General features: G+C 41.2%; 1 protein-coding gene across 6 annotated transcripts in view; it reads left to right on the top strand.

Annotated features, from left to right (window-relative positions):
• ARHGEF6 (Rac/Cdc42 guanine nucleotide exchange factor 6) overlaps window positions 1-19,049 on the top strand; it is a 118,387-nt gene extending 99,338 nt beyond the window's left edge. For 4 of the 6 annotated variants that reach the window (XM_054471904.1, XM_054471902.2, XM_063660755.1 and 1 more), the window contains 10 exons: window positions 1,869-1,955; window positions 2,745-2,823; window positions 3,837-3,982; window positions 5,057-5,182; window positions 6,757-6,777; window positions 7,993-8,086; window positions 9,597-9,686; window positions 12,566-12,665; window positions 15,152-15,206; window positions 16,431-19,049. In XM_054471904.1, the coding sequence (XP_054327879.1) occupies window positions 1,869-1,955; window positions 2,745-2,823; window positions 3,837-3,982; window positions 5,057-5,182; window positions 6,757-6,777; window positions 7,993-8,086; window positions 9,597-9,686; window positions 12,566-12,665; window positions 15,152-15,206; window positions 16,431-16,571 (939 nt within the window). In that variant the 3' untranslated portion in view covers window positions 16,572-19,049. The remainder of the gene's footprint in view (window positions 1-1,868; window positions 1,956-2,744; window positions 2,824-3,836; window positions 3,983-5,056; window positions 5,183-6,756; window positions 6,778-7,992; window positions 8,087-9,596; window positions 9,687-12,565; window positions 12,666-15,151; window positions 15,207-16,430) is intronic. The other 2 variants (XM_063660754.1, XM_063660757.1) reach the window with 1 other exon arrangement.
• The last annotated feature ends 1,809 nt before the right edge of the window (window positions 19,050-20,858 follow it).

Raw genomic sequence — 20,858 nt, 5'->3', positions numbered from 1 at the left:
TAGATATCTGGGTGGAGATGTCCCATAGGCAGCTGTTAATGTAGTATGGAAATGTGAGTGAGAGGTCAGAGTTAGAGGCAGAGACTTAGATGTCCCTAACAGATGTGCCTTCCTAGGAAGTAAATATCCAGAGAGAAGCCCAGGGGGTGGGGGGAGCTGAAGATGGATTATTTCTTTTAGGAAGGGGCCAGGGAAAGGGAGAAAGGTTGATTATGGCACCTGGTTTGATGTATCGGGTGTCAGAATTTTCTTCCTTCTCCCAAAACATCTTCCTACACTCTCTGACACGTCTTTGGCAGAGATTCATTACTTTGGGTTAATAAGCAATCTCATTTAAAATGCAAATACCCCAGGGAAGGTTACTGCAGTGAGTCTAACTATTAGCCATTCACAAACCTTTGGGATAAACCCAAAGGTGTGAAGGCAGGAGGAGTCAGTGCCAGAAAAAATAAAAAGACAAAGAGGAAGGTAGAGAAGAACTGGGGGAGCATGGTGTCATGGAAATTCCACGAGGAGCATTTGAAAATGGCCAGTGTGCTGACTGCTGCTGAAGGTTCAGAGGGCAAGGAATGTGAGGACCAAGAGGAAGCCATTGGATTTTGCTAGAAGGCAGTTATTGATGACATTCCAAGAGCAATGGGGGTGCAGTTAGGGAGGGATCAATGCGGAGAAAATGAAGGCAGCAAGTAATTTGGCAATAAAATGTCAAGAAATGGGATATTATGCATAAAGAGCCACATGGGGGCAAGCCAAGGTCTGTTAGGATAGGAGGTGTACATATGTTAAAGAAAAAGAGGAAAAGCTAGTAAAACAGAAGAGGATGCTGGGAGAAGAAGAGGAGATGTCTATAGAGGAAAACTAAGTGAAACAAAGATGTGAGAGAATGTGGAGCACTTGTTAGAATAGTTAGCCTGGAAGGGTTGCTCTTCTCAAATGGAAGGAAGGAGATGGAGACAGGCATAAGGATAATTGTAGCTAAGATGGCTGGTCATGGAAGGCAAACGTAATTTTTGCGTATACTAATTGCATATCTGTTGAAGGCCCTCACAGCAGCCCTCACGTTTCAAGGTTTCCTCAGTGCCATTAAAAAAGTGTATGGGAGGCCGAGGCGGGCGGATCACCTGAAGTCGGGAGTTTGAGACCACCCTGACCAACATGGAGAAACCCCATCTCTACTAAAAATACAAAATTAGCCGGGAGTGGTGACACATGCGTGTAATCCCAGCTACTTGGGAGGCTGAGGCAGGAGAATCGCTTGAACCCGGGAGGCGGAGGTTGTGGTGAGCCGAGATCGTGCCATTGCACTCCAACCTGGGCAAAAAGAGTGAAACTCCGTCTCAAGAAAAGAAAAGAAAGTGTATCTACTTTTACATTTTACATAAATCCAATAATTATCTTGTTCTTAATGACTAAAGCTAATTTTATGAATACGACTTTAACAAACATGTTAGAGCATACTAAATTTCTTATCACCTGAAAACCGCTTCATCTTGCCGTTTTTTCAAAGTAAAATATATTTTCATTTTGTGAACCTGAAGACTTATTTTGTGCCCAGGTCTAGCACATCTCACTGGCTGCATAAACTGTGGTGACTTCTCAGGCTTTCATACATGGAAAGCAAGCATGGTTATTTGTATTTAATTGTTATGTATAAGAAGAAGAGAGATAAACTGTCGGTTTATGTCCATGTCAAAGTAAAATTCAACTAGTTTTGTGTTTTCAAGTTGGGTATCTTTTTTAAAAAAAAATTACCGTTAATGTTTCAGTTGTTTATATAAGGTCTATGTTATAAGGCAGTGATTCCAGAAATTCTCAACAGATAAAATGTCCAATTCTGTTCTTCATGTATTATTTTCATTCCCTCTCAGGAAAAAGAGGAGCGGTACCTTATGTTATTTTCAAATGTCCTGATAATGTTATCTGCAAGTCCTCGGATGAGTGGCTTTATCTATCAGGTTAGTAAATTTCATATAAAACACATAGCAGACCCCCTAATGAAAACAGGTTTCCATCCAGATGCAATATCTCCACTATGGCATTAAAAGCTCAAGCCAGGAGAACCAGAATATTCTGACCCTTCATTGTAATTAAAGAGCTTGTAAGAGCAGATGTTCCTTAGATCAAAGACCTTTGTATTAGTATAATGAGTTTATCTTGAATATACCCACCGCTTTAGTTATGCACTAGGTTTTGCATGCATAAATGGAAACTAGATAAATTAGCAGCAGTATTGTACAGGCCCATGTCATTATTGCTGAGAAAACATAAAGCTGGGACCTGCTCCTATGTTTGTCTTATTATAGTCACAGCACATGATTCAGGCTTCTAAGAAGCATGTTATTAAACTCCTTAGGAAATTAAATGTCCCTCAGTCAGCTCCCAAGATATAGAGTATTATAAGTTACTATTGCCTGTTCCATCTTGGCCTGGCAATTAAGTATTTTCATAACATCTGAGCCTTCACTTTTTTTTACTGATTCTTATGAAAATGTGTTAGAAAAGTAAACTGCTTTGTAAATCCTGATCTTATAGTTTAGGGTGTGTTAGCCAAACACAATCCACATTTTCCCCTTGCTTTCTTAGTCTGATTAAAATTTAGAGCAGGGAAACATATTATCTATTGACAGACTGGAGAAATACATCTAGTCATAATTTTGCAGTGCTGAGAGGGTCAGAAAATCTAAGTGAAATAAACAGAGACCTGTATAACTGCAGAATTAATGAGAATGTTCTTTTTCTAATAGGGAAAAATACCAGTAGCAGGAACGGTGGTGACTAGATTAGATGAAATTGAAGGGAATGACTGCACATTTGAAATCACTGGTAGGTAATTTTCTCTTTTTCATGTAACTGCTTCCAATTCTTTTTGGAATGAAGGGGAATTTAATAAATAAATGCCATTATTTCCTGTTACATAGGCCACGAGCAAATTTTATGTGGGCATGGCAAAGTATATTCCATTTCCTGGGATAATTAGGGTACAGCAATAGCACAGAGAAGTCTCCTCTCATTCAAAAGCCATGGCTTTGCCATTAGTTTCAATCTTCTGTTGCATAAGAGCTACTTGTGAGAGCTAAGGAATAACGAAATGGACTGATGTAAATGCAATTTTCTTTCCCTCTGTCATTTGTTCCCTGGTGGCAGAGGAGCCAAAGATATGGACTTTTATCAGCAATTTTATCATCAGCCCATGAGTTAGTAAGATTTGGTTGTATTTCTAAAAAGTTCTGAAAAGCCATCAAACTTTCTTCACAAATTGAGCATAATGCCAGGCTTCAGTAATGCTCCCTGACATTTTAGCTTATGATCCCTTTTGCCAGGTCTGTGTCATTTATATGTAGTGGCCTCACTGTTGGTGCTGATATGGCACAGTGGCTAAGACGGGGATCATGGCCTTACCCTCTTCTTTCCCAAGAAGGAGCCTAAGATTTGGTGTTTGCCAAAAGGTTGTAAACAGTCTTAGTTGGATCTTGTTCCAACTTTGATACTGGGGGAACCAGGACAATATTCCCACTTTAGACTTAACTAGATGGACTATGTGCTTACATTTTTGGATTGCAAGTTTGTTTATGGTGAAGTTTTACACTACTTTTAAGCTTCTGTAAGCAGTAAAAATCAAGGACAGTTTTCTAAATCAGACATGAATATTTATTTACTTTATAATCACAGGTTATCTGTTTCTGATATAGAAATTTCAGCAGGGTTATCCCATAGGTGTGAAAACCCCTGAAAATACACACACAAGTCCTAGTTGCATGAAGTGTATTTATGAATGGGACAAGCTCAAGTTTTTCCTTGCCTTTTGTTTTCAAATTGATCATAACTGGGGGATGTAGGTAACACAGTGGAGAGAATTGTGGTCCATTGTAACAACAACCAGGACTTCCAGGAATGGTTGGAACAGCTGAACAGACTGATCAGAGGACCTGCCTCTTGCAGTTCATTATCCAAAACCTCATCGTCATCATGTAGTGCTCATTCCGTAAGTAGTCCATGTGTTCTGTCCAGAGATTATTGAGTCTTTCGTCAACTCCTGCCTGCTGGAGACTTACTTACAAGAAGCAGCGAGCACACCCTTAGTCTTTTGGGCAGCCTATATTTGTAGATTTTGAAGTACAGTTAAACCTCACTCATTCTGATTTCTCATTATGAGGCCCATCCAAATTAATGAAAAGGTTTACTTAGAGTGTGCAGTTCTGTTTGACAGTATTCAGATACCTCAACTAACTGCTAGCAAAGTATTTCTAACCAGAAGTCCTGCTAAAATATTTTAACGATAAGCAAAGCTTATTTCCATGAGCAATGGTTATTCTCCTACTAACAGTGGGCTAAGTTGAAACAAATAGTTTACCTCCTTAAGTACTTAAACATCTCCATGTCATCTCACTCATGCTCTCACATTTGCTCAGTAACCTTCTTCAAAGGTAAACTTTTAGCATTGTCTCCTTCTGAGTTATCACAAATTTAGACTTTGGAATTTGAATTGATGAGATTTTACTGTACTTGCTGAGTGAGATGGAAGATATGCTGTGTTGTTGGTTAACATACAAACCTATGATGACAAAATTCCAGTTTTGAGGACTGTGTGTTGTGGTTGGAAGAATATGGGCTTTGGCTTCAGATCTGGGTTCAAATCTTGGCTTTGCCAATTACTAGTTAGTTACTTCCCTTGACTGAGTCTATGTCTTAGGTTGTTCTCATGAAATAACCTACTTAAGCACCTACTAGAGTGCCAGACATATCACTGAACTCAAATGTTGACTGCTACTCCATTTTCCTTCCTTACAGAGGAAAGAAAATTAAATTAATTAAATTCCAGATGAGAAAGAGAGGACAGGATCATGGAATGTTGAGTCAATTTTGTGCTGTTTCTTAGAGACCCGATAATCTGGACTGGAAAGAGCCAGTTCTCAAACTGGAGACTTTTGTTTTTCCATCTATCCCTTTCTATGGCTGTCTTTGCTAATCCAATGAAGCTATTGTTGTTCTCTCACTGTGTGGCACAAGGTCGGGTTCAGACGGCAGATTGCCAACATCTCATCAGACATTTTCCCAGTCTTTTAGCTCTACCGGACAGCCCCGAGGACCCTTGGAGCCTCCTCAAATTATAAAACCGTGGAGTTTAAGTTGTCTACGACCTGCACCTCCACTTAGACCATCAGCAGCACTAGGTTATAAAGAGGTAATTTTGCTACCTATGGTATAAAATGCTTCTGACAAGTTAATTTCATAGCTTATTACAAATAGTTCTGTGGGAATGTGCTAGAATTTAAGATAGATGGTATATGTGAGTCAGTCTTGAATTGCCAGACTCAGTGATTTGTTTGATTTCTTAATTTTCCATTTCCCATTGTCCATCTGTAAATATGTACTGAATATCTACAGGATCTATGTGCACTGCCTGAGTGTTCCCAGTCTCCTCCTGAAGTGCCTCTGGTTTACCTTAATGATTATTATGATAATCCTTTAGATTTGTTAATAACGCACACAAATCTCAAACAAGAGCCACTTCATTGTAGTTGAGTTGCCAGTGAAGCAGACCTAATTCAGCATTTGGGATCATTTTGATCAATTTGAACCAAATTAGTAAAGTGTTATGGGACCAAGCTATGAGTCCAAACTATAAAAGCGATATTTGCTGCAATTGGAATGAGAAAAGAATTTGATGAAAGGAGTGTCTTTTAAAAAGAGGCTTCTCAGAGACAACCTTAAAGGCCATTTGATATTTGGGTAGTGTGGGGATTTAAAGGTTTTGTGTATTTTTTTTTCTCTCGAAGTTGCAGTCAGGAAGTGTCACTCACTAGCTTCTGTAACTGTGTGGAGTATTACTTTTCCATCCAAACAGTGGCTTTATCCCTAACCTGTCTCAAATCATTTCAGATTTCAGAAATGATGCTCATTTATTAGTAACTGTTCTTTAAATTGGTCTTGTTGAGTGAAGATTAAGTTTGTGACAGTTGAGATGAGTCTTAGAATTATGGGGCAAAGGCGGCATATATTTCTATATCAAACGTGTGTTTTGATGAGTGATGCAGACTTAGCTCAATTTTGAGTGTTTTGATTGAAACCACCATGCTTTTGTTTCGATTAATTGTTGCTACCAACTCTAAGTGCAGTAAAAATAGGACAATATTTGGACACTGGAGGATTTTTTGATCCTTTCAACTTGACATGATAGGACAAACAACCCTCGAACTGAATCTTTGTTATATAACTCTATTTAGAATTTGGTCAGGAAGCAGTCCCACAGATTTGCTTTGGAAATTTACCTGCAATTCTTGCAATCATCCAATTTTCTTCTTTAAATATGTAAACCAGGAGTGCCACTTCGTAGTTACCTAGGCCCCCTTTTTAATGATGGATATTTTGTAATTATCAGTTACTAAGTTCAAATTAAGGGTGAGCTTTGAAGAGTAAAGTTGACTTAATCCTTCACAAAACTAATCTATTAAAACTAAGGCATGATCACTTCGTTTCTGCTGGGGGAAGAGAGTTATTAATATATTCCTACTAGATAGTACGTATTTCAGTTGTTTTCAGCATTTATTATTCTGCACAGAACTGTATTCCTCGGGCTTTTGCATGATAATATTGCATCTGAAACTAATGTGGGAAATGTGATTATATTCCCTCTGTGTAATTTATGATAACACTAACATTTCAAATGTTGTTTTAGAATTATTGATAAGTGGATTTGGTCATTATAACCATCGACCTCTCACGCTCATCTTCTCTTTCTTTACATATTCATTTTAGAGGATGTCTTATATCTTAAAGGTAAGGGTAGTACAATATCTTTGGCTTACAGTGACATCATAATGCTGTGCTGTAACCTTTGATGAATGAAGCTTTCCCTTATGCTTGTTTTGTCCCTTGTTATAATTGGTGGCTAAAATATGAAGATGCAATTTTGACATGTAAGTACTTTGTTCAAAAAGCAGGCTTGTGTGAAATACATATAAAAATGTCATAATGCCCTAAAATGCCCATTTTCCTGTTTTTTTTAAATTCTGTTTTTTCCTGTTATTTTTGTCATGTGAGAGTTTTTCATATCTGTCTTGTTTTCAAGTGTAAGTACTGTGGCTAAGTGAAATAAATTAAATGATTTGTTTCCTATATTTTTAAGGTACTATTAATAATTAATATCCATGCTCCATGTATACACATTTCTTGGAAAATTGGGATAAGGTGATCATGAGAGTTTTTTCCTAAGTCTAAGGTTCTAATCTGTTTACAGATTACTGGATTAAGGATTAAGGATATTGACAATGAGTATTTTTTTGACCTGCTGGTTACTCATGTGGCAAAAACAAATTCAACACATTTATTTTGTCTACTAGTTAAATACATGGCTTTATATATGGATAGTTAAGTTTGGCTGTGGGTGTGTTACTTCTAACCCAAAATTATTTTTTAGGAAATCCTTCATTTGGTTCTTCTCTCTGACTGCGGAAAAATGGCTTAGTCTCTCTGCCTTAATTTTCCTGTCTCACAAATGGAAATTATATTCTTATTTGTGGGACTGTTTCTAAGGCAGAATTATTTAAATAGCTTTGAAGCTCTTTGAAAAGTGATCAATACTACATTAGTGGTTACAGTGGTTATTTAGTTCCCCTAAAACTGTATCAGTGGGGAACGTAAACCAAATTAGGAATACTGTTACGTTTTTAGGGTTGACATCACTTACTTTCTCTGCAGATGGTTCCCTAAAGCCATTTTGCCTCCTGGAGAATCTGCCACATCTTCAGTAGGCACACTCCACTCTTAGTCCCACCTCTGTGCAAATTGAGAGGATAATGTCATTGCCTCTGTTTTATTTAACCTTTTAGAGTTTATTGGAACCATTTTAATTGTGCATAGAATTAAACATTGATGTACTCCTAACTGAGACTGTCAAAATAAGAGAGAGGAATTCTACTTAGTTTCATTCATGCTTTTACTTTTGTTTTTGAGGGAGAATTTTAATTCATTAAGAAACCTCTGTCCTCACAGGAGTCTAGTAAAAGCCCTAAAACGATGAAGAAATTTCTTCATAAAAGGAAGACTGAGAGAAAACCATCGGAGGAGGAATATGTGATTAGGAAAAGTATGTGTTTTGTACTTTCTGAAAGTTGTTTATGGATAAATTAACATGAGACTCTTCTTTTATGTGAGGATTTATTTGAAAGCAGATGATTGGAGCAATTTTTTCTTGACATCGTCTTTTACATATAAAGAAGAATGCATGGAAAGCTTTGGTCACTTCTTAAACATTTGAATAAGCTTCTTACGGCTGCACTTCATGTCATCTTAGGCAGATGTCATCTGTATCATTTTTGTGTTGAGTATTTTGCCTCACCTGGTTTAGAACCTCTAAAGGGACCCATTTCCTATGGATACATTTTTTCCCTCTTAGTTTCTGATACTTGAGATATTTTTCTGCAGGGAGATAGACTAAATAGATCCGAAGGCTGAAGTCCTTCCAGAAGTCCCATGCTCAGTGATGCTCTCAGTTACTCAGGGAATCAGCCTGCCCACATCTAGAAACATGGTTTCATTTGGAGACAGACTGCAAAGTCAGTCAGCCAGTCGATATGGGCATATTTGGCTATAAGGCTGTGAACAAGGTACTTTGGGACACAAGGTACTTTGGGACACATGTGAAGGAGTAAGTGATGTCTCACAACGAGGTGACAGAATTGTGTGTATCAGCTGGGAATATAGTTTGGATAAATATTTGCTCCACTTCAGCTTTGGCATGCCCCACCCCCCACCCCACACCTGGTTATGCACATTGGCATGTTCACAGGGTGCTGCCATCCAGCCATTGCAAGAATGAGTTTGGAGTAGAGGAGAAGGGAGAAGGGAAAATGAGTGACTATGCTGACTGGCTAGAAAATTGGGTGGGGTTGGCCAGGTGCGGTGGCTCACGCCTGTAATCTCAGCACTTTGGGAGGCTGAGGCGGGCGGATCACAAGGTCAGGAGATCGAGACCATCCTGGCTAACATGGTGAAACCCCATCTCTACTAAAAAAAATACAAAAAAAATTAGCTGGCCGTGGTGGCGGGTGCCTGTAGTCCCAGCAACTTGGGAGGCTGAGGCAGGAGAATGGCGTGAACCTGGGAGGCGGAGCTTGCAGTGAGCCGAGATCGTGCCACTGCACTCCAGCTTGGGCAAGAGTGCAAGACTCCATCTCAAAAAAAAAAAAAAAAGAAAATTGGGTGGGGTTAATGAGGCAAAGCTTCCTAAAGGTGAGCCTTGACATTTAAAGGAGAGGAAGGCTGGGGTATATCAATGGGAGCTAAGCTAGCAACAAGCTCAGTGCTGTGATTTTGGCCTCACTGAGACCACTGACAAAACACTGCCCCCCCACCCCGGTCCCAGTGTAGAGCTCTGGGCTTCAGGAGTAGGCCCTCCACTAAGCTGTGCTCACTGAGGCTGACTCCAAAGCTCCATGTTGCTCTTCTCCATCACCAGTGTTGGACAGCTCTTTCTCCTGCCTTTCACAAACTCTACTGATCAGAGAAGCCAGTCCCAGGCAGTGGAGTGTGCTGCATCATTTTGAGGGTCCAAAAGCATATATCTATGAAAAGTCATGATGAATTAAATTTCACAGGTACAGCTGCTCTGGAAGAGGATGCTCAAATCCTTAAAGTGATCGAAGCCTACTGCACCAGCGCAAATTTTCAACAAGGCCATGGCTCAAGTAGGTTCCCCCAAACTACTTTCTCTAGTGAGTGACGTTTCTTTTTTACTGTTTAGTGTCTTTTAGAAAAAGAGAAAAGCAACCCGGACGGGTTGCAGGGTGTGGAAAGCAGGTGACTTGGTGCAGAGGAGTGGTGCAGGACTGCATCTTTCAGATAAGGTGGTTTTAGCTACCAAGCGGTTTGTTTACCCACTGTTGTTTTTCACCCAGAAAGAGAGATGCAAGAGTAAAAGAGTTGGAGGTGATAGAAGTGAAAATTTTTTTTAAAAGTTGTTCTCCTTTGAAGTACACAGATACCTTCACCAACACTAGTTAGGAATTAAAGGGCCCAGAGAGTTCCTGTGTCTGTGAACTGATGCTAATCTCTTCTTATAGGCAGATTTGGAAAGGAAGTCAAAATACTATCTTTGATCAGCTGCATATTTAAACGAACAATGCTTCACCAAACTCAAGTTTCAAAGTTGCTCTGAAAATCTGGAAAGGTAGCTGCTTAGCAGAGGTTGTCCAAAATGTATAAAATTGATCAGGGAGCTATTAGGTTAGGGTATTTCCCCAAACAACTTTCAGGTTACAAACTGAAAGCGAGATAATATTTTCTGATTCATCTTTATGCTTTTTAAAAGACAGGTCACTTCGATTATGTCTTTTGTCTCCCATTATTATAGACATTCAGAATACCTTTTGTGAGGTTTTTGCACCTGCATAAGAAATGAATACTCCGTAGTACTCCATTTTGGACATCCAGTGACCAATCATTTGAATGTGGGAGGGGATTTCTTAGGTGCCTTGACATATTCTTTCAAAGTAATGCATCTCTAAGGCTGACATAAAAGAAGCATTCTACTGGGCACGATGGTTCACGCCTGTAATCCAGCACTTTGGGAGGCCAAAGCAGGCAGATCCCTTGAGGCCAGGAGTTCAAGACCAGCCTGGGCAATATGGCAAAACCCTGTCTCTACTAAAAACACAAAAGTTAGCCAGGTGTGATGGCGCACACCTGTAGTCCCAGCTACTTGGGAGGCTGAGGCAGGAGAATCTCTTGAACCTGGGAGGCGGAGGTTGCAGTGAGCCAAGATTGCACCACTGCACTCCAGCCTGGGTGACAGAGTGAGACACCATCAAAAATAAATAAATAAAAGAGAGCGAGAGAGGGAGAGAGAGAGAGAGAGAGAGAGAGAGAAAGCATTCAATGATTCAATGTGAAAGTTGACACATTTGGCCATGAAGAGAGGACTGTCACACTCTGCTTCACAGAGAAAACCTGGCTGTGGCTTTGGGCATGCATAGCTCTGATAACATGTTTCAAGGAGCCAGGAGAGGAAAGTGAGGGCAGTTTTAGTTTTGAGAACTAGAGAAGAGAGGGGGACAAAGAGATACCAGAAGCATCCCTTCTACAAAATCTGACCTCATCTCCTCCCGCACCACCTATTTTTATATTTGACAGAGTGGATGGGTCTGCAGCTGGGAAGTGCAGCCAGATATTCTGGCTTAAAAAGACACGTCTTCACCCTTGCTCCCTACCCAACCTTTTACATGTGGAAGATGTCTGGCACTGTGCTTGTCACACAGCAGATCATTTAGCATCGTGGTGACCTCCTATCCTCTATCCCTCTCTAACCAGAAGCCCTGTTTCTCTAGAACTGACTGACCTCGGCTCTTACTGCATTCAGCCAGTCATTCAGTCAGTTTGCTTTCCACTTATATTCGTCCCTTGGTATCTGCAGGGGATTGGCTCCAGGACCCCCAGAGATAACAAAATCTGACGATACTCAAGTCCCTGATGTAAAATGGTGGAGCATTTGCTTATCACCTCCATATATCTTCCCATATACTTTAAATCATCTCTAGATTGCTTATCATACCTAATAAATGTAAATGCTGTGTAAATAGTTGTTATACTGCATTGGGTTTTAAATTTGTATTGTTTTTTATTTTTTCTGAACATTTTCAATGCACGGTTGGTTGAATCCACAGATGTGAAACATGCGGATATGGGGGGCCACCTGTATTAAGCACCTACAAAGTGCTAGGCCCTGGGGAAGGCAGAGACACATCTCACCTCAAGAAAGGGGAGGTGGTCAAGTGAAGGCAGTGAGTGTGCACACCTCTGAAGGAACTTGGCCTAGAAGAGAGGAAGCCAGTGGCTCAGGGAGACCCAAGATTAAGCACTTGAGCTCTGAGAGGAAGGATCCAGAGTGAGGGAGGTGCAGGAGAGCTGTTTGGTTGGGCCCCCATGCCTGTTCTGTCACCTCTTCTGTCCCAGAGCCTAGAGACATTCTGGGCAGAGGACACCTACATCTTTGCTGATGATGTGATAATCTCCAAACCTCACTCCACCCTTGATGAAAATGGTCTTAGGAGACATACCTACCTTACCCTATAAGACTGTAAAGAGAACAAATGGGGGTGCTGATGCTTCTGAAGCCCTTTAAGCACATTGTGTTTCAGTGCAGTGCTACTGCCAACCTTTTGCTACAATGACAGAACACCATAGCATAGGATGTAGTGTGTCCTTCCCTGGAGATTTGCAGGGAAGAGTGATCACTGGTCAGCTCTTTGCTCTGGAGGAGGCAAAACAGGAAAGAATGTAGGTCTTGGTTGTGGACAGGTATTACAGGGGCTCTTTTGCATTATTTTTCTGAATACAAAATGCTTCCCACCTCGGGAAGATTGAATCAGTGTATTTGGCCATTTAGAATTTCTCATGTCAGGAAAATTTAGTCAGCAAATGATGGGTGACTGTCCTCTGGGTGTAATGTGGCAACATGCTATGAACAAAGACCCTTCTGTAACAATAGTGGAAAAGAACTAACACCCACTATTTCTACTCTTCACTAGTAACTCTCCCTCCTCCTCCCTCTTGCAACCCTTGTTTGTAGGTACTCGAAAAGATTCCATTCCACAAGTCCTACTCCCTGAGGAAGAGAAACTCATCATTGAAGAAACCAGAAGCAACGGCCAGACCATCATGGAAGAAAAGTGAGTAGAGCAGGCAAAACCTTGCCTAGTTTCTCTTGGGGCTGGCAAGAAGGTCTGGTAGGACAGGGGGCTCCTGGAGAGTCTATGATGAGGGACAACTCCCCCTTATCTGGGAACGCGGCCTGCTTTGCTGTGCATGCATTTGGGAGACTTTAGAGGGCTGCCCACTAACAAAAGGAAAGAGGAAGGAAAGGCAGAGGTGACAGAGCCCTCCAAGGCAGCTCCAGCTGGCAGCTGCCCCTGCAGCCAGCTCCCCATCCAGTAATCTGCTTCTGACCACATGGGAACATCAATGCCCTGGATGGGTTTAGGAAGTGGCTGGGAATTCCAGCCACAGAACCAATTTCCTTGCCCGGAGAGATGCCGCTCACATGTTTTGAGTCAGAAGCTGTGCTTTCAGATATTTGACATCATTTAAAATCCTACAGCAATCCGGTTAGATAAACATTACTCTCACCACTTTCACAGATAAAGAAACTGAGGTACAGGAAGTTCAGGGAAATTATGTCTCTGACTTACCTTTACACAGTAGTGTGGGTGACCTAATGGGGGAAAATCAGGTTAAGTACCTTCTGGCTCATAAAATTAACACAAAGTAGCCAAATAATTCATTTGTCTAAACTTGAGTCATTTCTGAAGTCAGGCCTAAATTTGCATAGGACAGCATATTTCAAGGTGGTTGGCATTGTCAATGCATTTTACATCTGGTGTGTGAAGTGATACAGCAAAATGGTTAAGTACTTGGGCTCAAGCAAAAAACAGTGTGGTTCAGCTCCCACTTCTGCTACTCATTAGCTGTGTGACCTGGGGCAAGTTGCTTCACCTCTCTGTGCCTCAGTTTCCTCATCTGTAAAATAAGGATGACGGTAATGCTTTCAGAGTTGCTGTGAGGTTAAGTGAAATAAGTATAAGGGCTAGCACTCAATAAATAATGGTAGTTAATTCTTATTATAACTATATTCATTTTTACAACTTTGTGAGGTTTTCAGAAAATGTGCTATTATCCCCATTTTACATGTAAAGAAACTAAGACCAAGAGAGGATGAGAAGGAAACTGGTTCCCGGAGAACAGAGGACTAGTAAGTGGCAGGATCAGAACCAAAACTTAGATCTCCAAAATCTTTGTCCAGGGAGAGACCCAGAGAGGAAAAGGCTGTTCCGCAACCCAGTAATTACCAAAAATTTACTTTTTTGGGTAATGTATGGTTGGGATATTCAGAAAGAATGCCTCTGACTTTGTGTCATGTGCAGTCAGAGAACTGAGAAGGGCAATGTCATAGCACAGATATTGTAGACTAGGCAATCTTGTGATACCTCTCATTATGTGATAGGTGATGTTCATTCCTGCCCCAAAGCTAGAGAAATCAAAACCTTATGACAGGAATTGAAAACATTGAACTTCTAAAAACAGAGAGCAGAATGGTGGTTTCTAGGGACTGAGGGGAAAGGGGAAATGGGGAGATGTTGGTCAAAGGGTACCAAATCGCAGGTATGCAGGATGAATAAGTTCTGGAGAACTAATGTACAGCATGTTGACTACAGTTGGCCCTCTGCATGCGTGGGCTCTGCATCTGTGGATTCAACCAACCCAAGATCAAAAAGATATTCAGAAAAAAATGGATGGTTGCATCTGTATTGAACATGTACAGATTTTTTTCATACCTAATAAAGTTTTTCTTTTTCCGCCTTTGTTGAGGGATAATTGACAAAGGTGTACAATGTGATGTCTTGATATATGTATGCACTGTGTTGTACCATATTGTTTTTTCCTAAGTAATATGGTATAACAAATATTTACGTAGGATTTACATTTTATTAGGTATGATAAGTAATCTAGATATGATTTAAAGTATATGGGAGGATGTGCACTGGTTATACGCAAATACTATACCATTTTATGTTAAAGACTTGAGCATCTGTGGATTTTGGTATCCATGGGGGTCCTTGAACCAATACCCCATGGATACCGAGGGAGAGAAGAGTGCATAGTTTATAATGGAGTATACTTGAAGTTTGCTAAGAGTGTAGATTTCCACCACACACATACAAAACGTAACTATGTGAGGAGATGGATATGTTAATTAGCTTGATTATGGGAACCACTTCACAATGTATACATATATCAAGACATCACATTGTACAGCTTTGTCAATTATCCCTCAACAAAGCTAGAAAAAGAAAAACTTAGTGACGGGCCCTAGTCTCTTGTGTTTTGTTCACCCAAGCTGGGAAGTGAGTAGAAAAGGAGGAGGGAAGTATAGAAAAGGTGTAATGACATTGCATTTAGCTAAGCATGTGTGGTGGTGGTTGTTCTTCCATCAAAGTGAAGAAGATGGAAACCATTTAGAGCAGTACCATTCCCAATCAGCTAGAAAGTCTACTGTTTTTCAGGATCTGTATTTTTATAAAGTGGCTTTTATTGTTAAGTATTTTAACAGTACCTCAGTGCAAGCCATTTGTCTCTGAATTTTATCTTTATGTTCTAGGAGCCTTGTTGATACTGTTTACGCCTTGAAGGACGAGGTCAAAGAACTGAAGCAGGTAATAAAATATAAAAGTCATTTTCTTGGGTAACAGAACCATTCTCTTTTTCTTGCCTCACACTGCTCATGCTTTCAGGGAAGGCCTAGGAGCAAGGTAGCGAGGGGGGATTTTTGTTTTCCTTGTGTCATCAAGGTAGCTTTTGTTGATTTTATCATGTAGCCTTGAATTTAAATTTCCAAGGCTTGCTTGTATTTCTATGTAGTAGTTCACAATAGAGTCCCAAAGTTAGTTACAACTTTTCTGTTCTCTGACATCCATAAACAGACTTTAAGAAAAGACTAGTCATTCATGAGTGTGTAAGTGTAAACAGAACCATTCATCATGGTTTGTGGGCTTTTCTGCCGATGTGGTCCAGTGCTCCGTGATGCACACTGTGCCTTGTGTATGAGGACTGACTGTATCTGGTGACAGAGTGAAGCATGGATGGGAGGGGAGAGAGACCAGGGTAATGAGGCTGGGGAGGAGGAAAACGAATGTAAAGGATGGCATATTGCAGAGTTTGAACCTATGGACGAGGATAATATGATTTTGAGATTAAGAAAGAGCCAGGGATTAAAGATGAAGCTTCTTCACAGGGTGTCTAGTTGCATATGGTGGTGCCCCTTCATGGAGATCAGTAATCACAGGAGGAGAAGTTTGGGGTGTTGAGAGAGATACTGAGTTCACTTTAGGACCTGATGAGGTTTAAGGTGCTTGTGACATATCTAGGTGGAAATACCAAGCTGTTGCCAGGTAATCTCAGGTACGTGAGAGGATCACTTAAGCCTGGGAGTTTGAGGCTGCAGTGAGCCATGATTACGTCACTGCACTCCAGCCTGGCGATAGAGTGAGAACCCATCTCTTAAATAAAATAATAATAATAATAATAATAAAAAGAAATACCAGGCTGGCAGTTGAGATTGTGGACCCGATTCTCAGGAGACAAGGTCAGTACCAGAGATATTTGGGCGTCCCCTTAATAGACACTTGGGTTGAAACAGAAGTGACACTAAGTGAAAAGCGAGTTAAATTAGAAGAGGATCAGGGCAGGGAAGAAGAATCCAAAAGGTTTCCCAGAGACAGGCAGGAGAATCGACAGGCTGCTTTGTCATAGATGCTGAAGGAGGGAAGGTTGAGGAAAGAAAGAGAGTCAGTGATGAAAGCTGCCCCGAGGATGAGCAGGAGGGGCCCTTGGAAGGGCCCCCCTCTGTTTGGTAATCAACAAATCTTTCCCCATCATAGGAAAATAAAAGAATGAAGCAATGCCTGGAAGAAGAATTGAAGTCAAGAAGGGACCTAGAAAAGCTGGTGCGGAGGCTTTTGAAGCAAACAGATGAGTGTATTCGAGCCGAGTCCAGTAGCAAGACCTCAATTCTTCCATAACCATCACTGTGCCACCGGGCGGAGTGTGCCTTCAGGGCATCTTGAAATGGCCCGCTGAATGATTTGACTCAGTTTGCTCACTTCTTTGGCTTTTGTTTTGTGTTTGAGTCTCTGTCTCTCCCCCTCTCTCTTCTCTCTCTCTCCCCTCTGTGTGCCTGTGTGTGTGCACGCACGTGCACACTTGGGCATTTGCTGTTGTTTGGTTATTGGTTGGTTGTTCATTTTTTTTTTCAACAGGTGAAAAAGCAGGAAGTGGTGGTAGAAATGGCTCCAGAGTCTTTTCCATTCAGTAAGAAAGAGAAAGGGAATGCAGGCCAGTTACTTAAAAGGTCTTCAGATTGCCTTCAGTTCACAGTGCCTCTGCAACAACCATTGCCCTCAGGTCACATTCTTTGGGCTGGCTGCCCTTGCAACAGCTGGCCAAGGCTTATTAAATGTGAACCCAACTTTCCCCCCAGTGCTTTCCTGTACCTGCAAGCCTCTTAGTACTTAATTTGCTGAAGGCAAATCTTCCAGACTATGGCTTGAGTAGGATGAAAGACAAACACATCTGCCCAATGATCCAACTGCCCTTCCTTAGACCATCACATGCCTCCCCTCAATCACAGATTTTAAAATTACTGCCCTATGTTGTCTATAAGACCAAGAAAACTGTAGTACCTTTATTCCTTTTGTGTCGTGTAAATTGTAACTCAGGGGGGCAGAAGCTCTGGTCACCCACACCAACACCAAATCCATCAGCAAATTCTACTGGACAATCCTCCCTTTTAGTAGCAGAGTTGACTGCCTTTTCCCATTGCATGATAGGTTTCTTTCCCTCACCTTCTGCCTAGTGTGTAAGTTTTCTATTTCCCCAGTGCTTTTAGCCAACCGTACCAAGTGGTGTGTAAACTAGTATATATGTGCTTTGCTTACTTTTTAAAAAAATGTAGTTAGACTGTGAGCAGTTACTTTATGTACGTTACATATTCAAACTGTGACGTTTTATCCTTCAAAACAATCTGCATTAAGAAGATATTGTGCCCTAGTAGACAGCTTTCATTCACTTTATTACTCTCTCATATATGCTGTGAGAAGTTGTAATATTAATTGGCCTCTTTGGGTGGGACTCTAAGCAGTATTTGCAGAAATATGCTTCTGGTCCAATTTGTACATCCAGAACAAAAGGGCCCCTCTAGTAGCTGTGTGCTGGATTATTCGGGACTGATTATCTCAAGTTGCTCATTGAATCTCACCATCCACTTTATCCCAGAAACTAGAACCGTGAGAAACCAGGTTTAGAAGACAGTCACAGAACAGTACACATCCAAATTCAGCGCCGTTGAAAGTTGGCCTAAGGCTCAGTGCCACTCACCCCTCCCTCCCCAAAAGACAAGAGAAATTTGGCCAGATGGGGAAGGTCACTGGAAATTGAGGCCAAAGGGCTGATCAGAATTGCCTTTATAATATATTTGATGGATGCCTATAAATGTGGGTTTTGCAAATGTTGTTTAAAAACCAAACTTGAAGCCAGGCATGGTGGCCCACACCTGTGGTCCCAGCTACTCAGGAGGCTGAGGTGGGAGGATCATTTGAGCCCAGGAGGTCAAGGCTGCAGTGAGCTATGATGACACCACGGCAGTCCAACCTGGGTAACAGAGAGACACCTCTGTCTCTGAAAAAACAAAACTTGAAGTTTGAAACCCCCAGCTTGCTGAGGAGCCCTTTTTATTTTTGGTACTGAGAGTCTCAAGGTCCCATAGCTACGTGGTACAGGGCTGTTGTCTGCTTGCTGCACAGCAGAAATTACACCATCCACAGGAAATGGACTATTCTTGCAGTCCAACATCAGCCAACCACACACAGCCGTGTTTGGAATCTGAAGAGTAAAGAAATTTCTAGGAATGGCTGTTGCTCTGTTTTTTAGCACAGCCATTCAGATATAACATCCTTCACTTAAAAATTAAAAACATCAGTACTACCACCACCAATAACAACATCAACACAGATCTTCACATCTGCCCATTCTGTGGTTAGTCAATGGCTTGCAATAAATGTGCAAGCTGCATCTATAGGAAACATTTTTGTGATTATGGAATACTTTAGTTGATTGCTGAAAATATTGAAAGGTCTTCATTTTACAGTGATGAGTACATATGCATGTTTTGGGGACTTGGCCCTTCTGATGAGGGGCCCTCGGTACTCTGGATAACGAAGCTTGTGCAGAGTGGTAACCATGCTTACACACTAAACAATAATATAAAGGAAATGAAGCCATGTTAATCTGAGAGCAGTGTCGCCATAGTTGTGTTGTTTACAATACTCTATAAATGGGTTCCTGTTGCCCTGTAATTAAACTGCTGCCCGTAGAGGCCTTTCAGTTCCTTTTCTGTCCTGCCCCTTCTTAACACAAGCTCAAATTTTCTAACTTGTTTTTATTTTGAAGACTTTTAAAATGGACATTTTCAATACATAAAAATAAACAGTGCTTTATAAAAATAAGTCTTTTGCTTCTTTTTTTGCTAGCCGGTGTGCAGAAAGATTTCTTGTGCTGTGTCAGCTTCCTCTCCCATTTCCCTCATTAGCTAGTCTGCTCTCACCAAGCCCTCTAGCCAGTCTCAACCTTTTTCACTCAGGGCAGATGACATTTGCTCCCAACTTTACAGAGATAATACATGCCCTGAGACGAACCTTCCTTAACTTCTCTACCTCTCTTCTTCTGGCCCAAACCTATAAATTATATCCCTGCTCACCATCTGCTCTTCAATATTAGAGAAAAATGTATTTTCCTGCTCGAGCTTATCACTTGATATTTATTCCTGTCGTGATTTCTCTTTGAATTTGGCAGGATTTTGTCAATCAGTGATAATCCTATATTTTGACCACAGTTGGAATGCTGGTGTCAGCACTCAGGATGAAAATATTCGTTCCACTTAAAGATTGATGAGGTGGAAATTATCTGCTGCTCCACATGCATTCCTACCCCTTTTCTGTTTCTTTCCAAAAACATAAAGGCTGAAAAATCCATTTCCCAGACTCCCTTGCAGCTAGGGTTCTGGATAAAATGTGAGTTCAGATACATGTTCACTTCTGCCAACAAAATTTGGAAGGCTTACGTTGGGCAGAGGCTATCTTCTTGGGGTTTGGTGGCCAGCAGGCGATTCCAAAGATGTGTTTGTGGCTTCTGTACTCCACATTCCAGTGTGTCTATTCACAGCTTTGTGAGTGAGAGACTGTAGTGGTGGCAGCAGCCTCCTAACATGTGGATCACAACTGTAATGATATGACCTTGAAGCCATTAGTCCAGTGGCAGCCTCCTGACTTCCCCCGACTTCCACTTCTGTAGCCCAATGGTTTTATAGACAACTGATTATCTTTCTGCCTGAGATACCCTCAGTGGTTTATGATTCCTGCTCTGAGCCAATAGATAGAACATGGCATCTCATGTGTGCTAGGCACTGTACCAAGTGGTTTACACAATTAAGCTCATGTAAGCCTCACAACAACCTTATTAAGTATTTACTATTGTTATCTCCACTTACAAATGAACAGAGGCACAGATATGTTGAGTAACTTGCTAGTACATGGTGGAGCTGGGATTTGAAACCCTAGTCTGTCTGACTCTTGGACCCATGCTCTCTCTATCACATATCCTCCTGCACACTTGGTACATGCTAAGGTTCCTACCTTAGCCATCCACCTTTGTGAAGTCACCATTAAGCTTATAATTGACAAATCCATCAGCTTTTCGATCCTCACCTTGACGTCTCTGCAGTATTTGACCCTTGCCTTCTTGATGAATCTCTCCTTCCTTGGTTTTCATGAGCCCACACTTTCTTGGCATTCATTCAGTCACCCCTCAGTCTCCTTTGCTGGACCTGCCTCCTTTGGCTGTCCCCTGAACATTGCTGATCCTCTTTTCCTCCTCTCTTCCAATCTATAGCCTATTCCTGGACAACCTTGACTACCCCCATAACTTCATTTATCAAAATGCAGATGACTCCCATGTCCACAGTTTTCCATTCTGACTTTTTTCCTGATCTCCAGACCCATGGATGCAGCTACCTTATAGATAACTCAGTGGAACTGCAGGAGTGGGGCAGGGAAAAATAACTACATATTTAACTAGTTTTCCTGAAAGTTACTGAATTGCTTGAAGAATGACTCAGAGGAGTGTGAAAGTGTGGTATGGAAGGGGGAGGTTTGTGTGCTGATGCCCCTTAGACTGGGAATCAATGATCATTGTCTTTTAAAGAAACATTCCTAAATATAGAACTTCGACTGGGCTCGGTGGCTCATGCCTGTAAT

Source organism: Pongo pygmaeus, chromosome X (assembly GCF_028885625.2).
Source record: "Pongo pygmaeus isolate AG05252 chromosome X, NHGRI_mPonPyg2-v2.0_pri, whole genome shotgun sequence".
Taxonomy (NCBI): Eukaryota; Metazoa; Chordata; class Mammalia; order Primates; family Hominidae; genus Pongo; species Pongo pygmaeus.
This window is presented reverse-complemented; position numbering and strand designations above follow the sequence as displayed.